Source organism: Muntiacus reevesi, chromosome X (genome assembly GCF_963930625.1).
Source record: "Muntiacus reevesi chromosome X, mMunRee1.1, whole genome shotgun sequence".
NCBI lineage: Eukaryota > Metazoa > Chordata > Mammalia > Artiodactyla > Cervidae > Muntiacus > Muntiacus reevesi.
The window spans coordinates 66956631-66958914 of record NC_089271.1 but is presented as its reverse complement, the minus strand read 5'-3'; the positions used below and the strand labels follow the sequence as shown (position 1 = coordinate 66958914).

The following is a 2284-nucleotide window of genomic DNA, read 5'->3' as shown; positions in this document are numbered from 1 at the left end:
ACACACATTCTCTATACTTTTACCTGGTGTTTTTTGTTTTTTTTTTTCTCTATGGCAATTTATCTTCATCTGACACACCATTTTACTTGTTAATAGATTCTAGGCCTGTGTTTCCAAACTTCGTCTGATTTATTCACTGATATGTATCCAATTCCTCAAACAGTGGCTGGCACGCAGTGGCTCTTAATTAAATGTTAAATCAAAATGCATTCAAAGAATCTAGAAGTTGCCTAACACTCAGGATGTTCAATGATGCGAGTCATCAGTGATGCAGAAACACATTAATTATAAGATATCTACAAGTGAGTAACGCTTTTGAGATTTTTTTTTTTTAACCAGCTCTTTCCTCTTTTAACATGGTAATTAAAATTCACTGACCCGGAAGTAGCCTCAATCTGTCAATCTTTGGTCAGAGAAGAGGTTTCAGAGACAATAATACAATTATCAGTCAGCAAAAGGAGGTGGGGGGGAACAAAGCGAAAAATTAAGCGGTAGCCTCAATTGGGCATTCCCGGGCTAGATGTCCGGATTCACCACAGCGGAAGCAGGCGACCTCACTCGTCTTTCTACAGTTGATGGCCACGTGACCAATCTCGCCACAACGATAGCACTTGACTTGGGTGCAGTCTTTTTGAATGTGGCCACTTTCGCCGCAAGAGTAGCACTTCTGCTCTTCCTGACGGTCACGAGCCAGATGGTCTGCCACAGGTGTAACAGCAATGCTCTCTCTCTCGCTTAGGCTCGGCACAGTCTTTGGCAATGTGGCCACTTTTCCCACAGTTGTAGCAGATGTCATCGAGAAGGTCACAGTCCTTAGCGTGATGACCAGACTCATCACAGCGGTAACAGATGACAGGTAGCGTGGTTGAACTGCGCTGAGTTCCACGGCTACGGCCTCTAGCTCCACGCACCCGAGCTCCTCCTCCTTTAGAGCATCCCCGGGCCCAGTGGCCAATGCGTCCACACTTAAAGCACTCCTTACTGCTCATGGCTGTGGTGGGTTCTGCAAGTGAGCGGGTTCACTGCTGCCCCAGAGGCCCCAACACAACTCCCCTTATGGCGCCTTAGACAGAACTGGCAGTTTTTCTCTAGGAGCCTCAGCGACGTCACACAGGCTTGCGCACAGTCCCATTCTTGTGTCAAAGGCCTTCCAGCAGCCTCTCCCACCTGATTTTCCTCTTGTCGTTGAAGCCCAACGCACGGCTGAGTGGTGGTTTTAGCTTTTGTTTAATTTTCAATTAAATAAACGTTTCTTGGGTCTTGAAGTTTGAGTTTGAATCCCTTCTTGTTCAGAAAATGTGCCCTGTAGGATTTCATATAATTAAGTCTTAGGTCTGCTTTGTGGTCTAGTAGATGACCAGTTTTTATACATGTGCTATAAACATAGGATAGAGAAGGAAATGGCAACCCACTCCAGTACTCTTGCCTGGAAAATCCCATGAACGGAGGAGCCTGGTGGGCTGCGGTCTATGGGGGTTGCACAGAGTCGGACACTACTGAAGCGACTTAGCAGCAGCAGCAGCATAGACATAGGAAAAATATGTGTGAGATGTATCTAATCCAGAAATAAATTATGACAAATTAGAGTAATTCATTTGGGGGGGTTAGAAATGAAATACAAATGTCTATAAAGATATGATATACATAAAATGGAAAATATCTGTAAAATGCCACAGGAAGATTTACTCACAATTTAGCCTATTGCAAGAATCTTAGTTTTCAAGATCATCATAACCATTTAAGGTGCAAAACATAAATGATTGAATCACTCAGTATGAAGAACATGATATTCCTTGGAAAATAAATTACAAAACATTAATTTAAATACTGGACAGCATTCCTCTCTGTTTTCTAAGTTGTTTATGTAATATATAAAACTCAAAAGGATTTATGGATATGTCCATTTATATAGATATAGAAACAAGTATAGAAAGCTAGGCACTGAAATATAAGCTCTAGCTATTTTGGAGCTATATGATTGAATAAGACTTTTTCCTCCGTATTTTCCTTCTCTAAATTTTACAATTTTTGAAATAAGGTTTAGGTTGTGTAATTTAAAAAATCCACAATAAATTTTTCTTTAAGTTACTAGTTAGCTATGTTTTGCATGTGAATTTTTTTCAGGAAGCCAGTACAAATGTATTTGGTAAAACATAGACATAAGAATAGTGAATGTAGCAACTATGCTTTAATTTCAATATGACTTGATTGGAATGTGCAACTGGTTTCATAAACGCAACCACAAAGAAAAATGTTTTCAAAAATTAAAAAAGTTATAGATAAA

The 2284-nt window shown here is 40.2% G+C and overlaps 1 protein-coding gene across 1 annotated transcript; it reads right to left on the bottom strand.

Moving 5' to 3' along the window:
- Window positions 1–484: 484 nt before the first annotated feature.
- ZCCHC13 (zinc finger CCHC-type containing 13) lies at window positions 485–989 on the bottom strand. The gene is given in 2 exon segments (XM_065916933.1): window positions 485–698; window positions 700–989. Coding segments are annotated over 2 exon segments (504 nt in total).
- Between the last annotated feature and the right edge of the window lie 1295 nt (window positions 990–2284).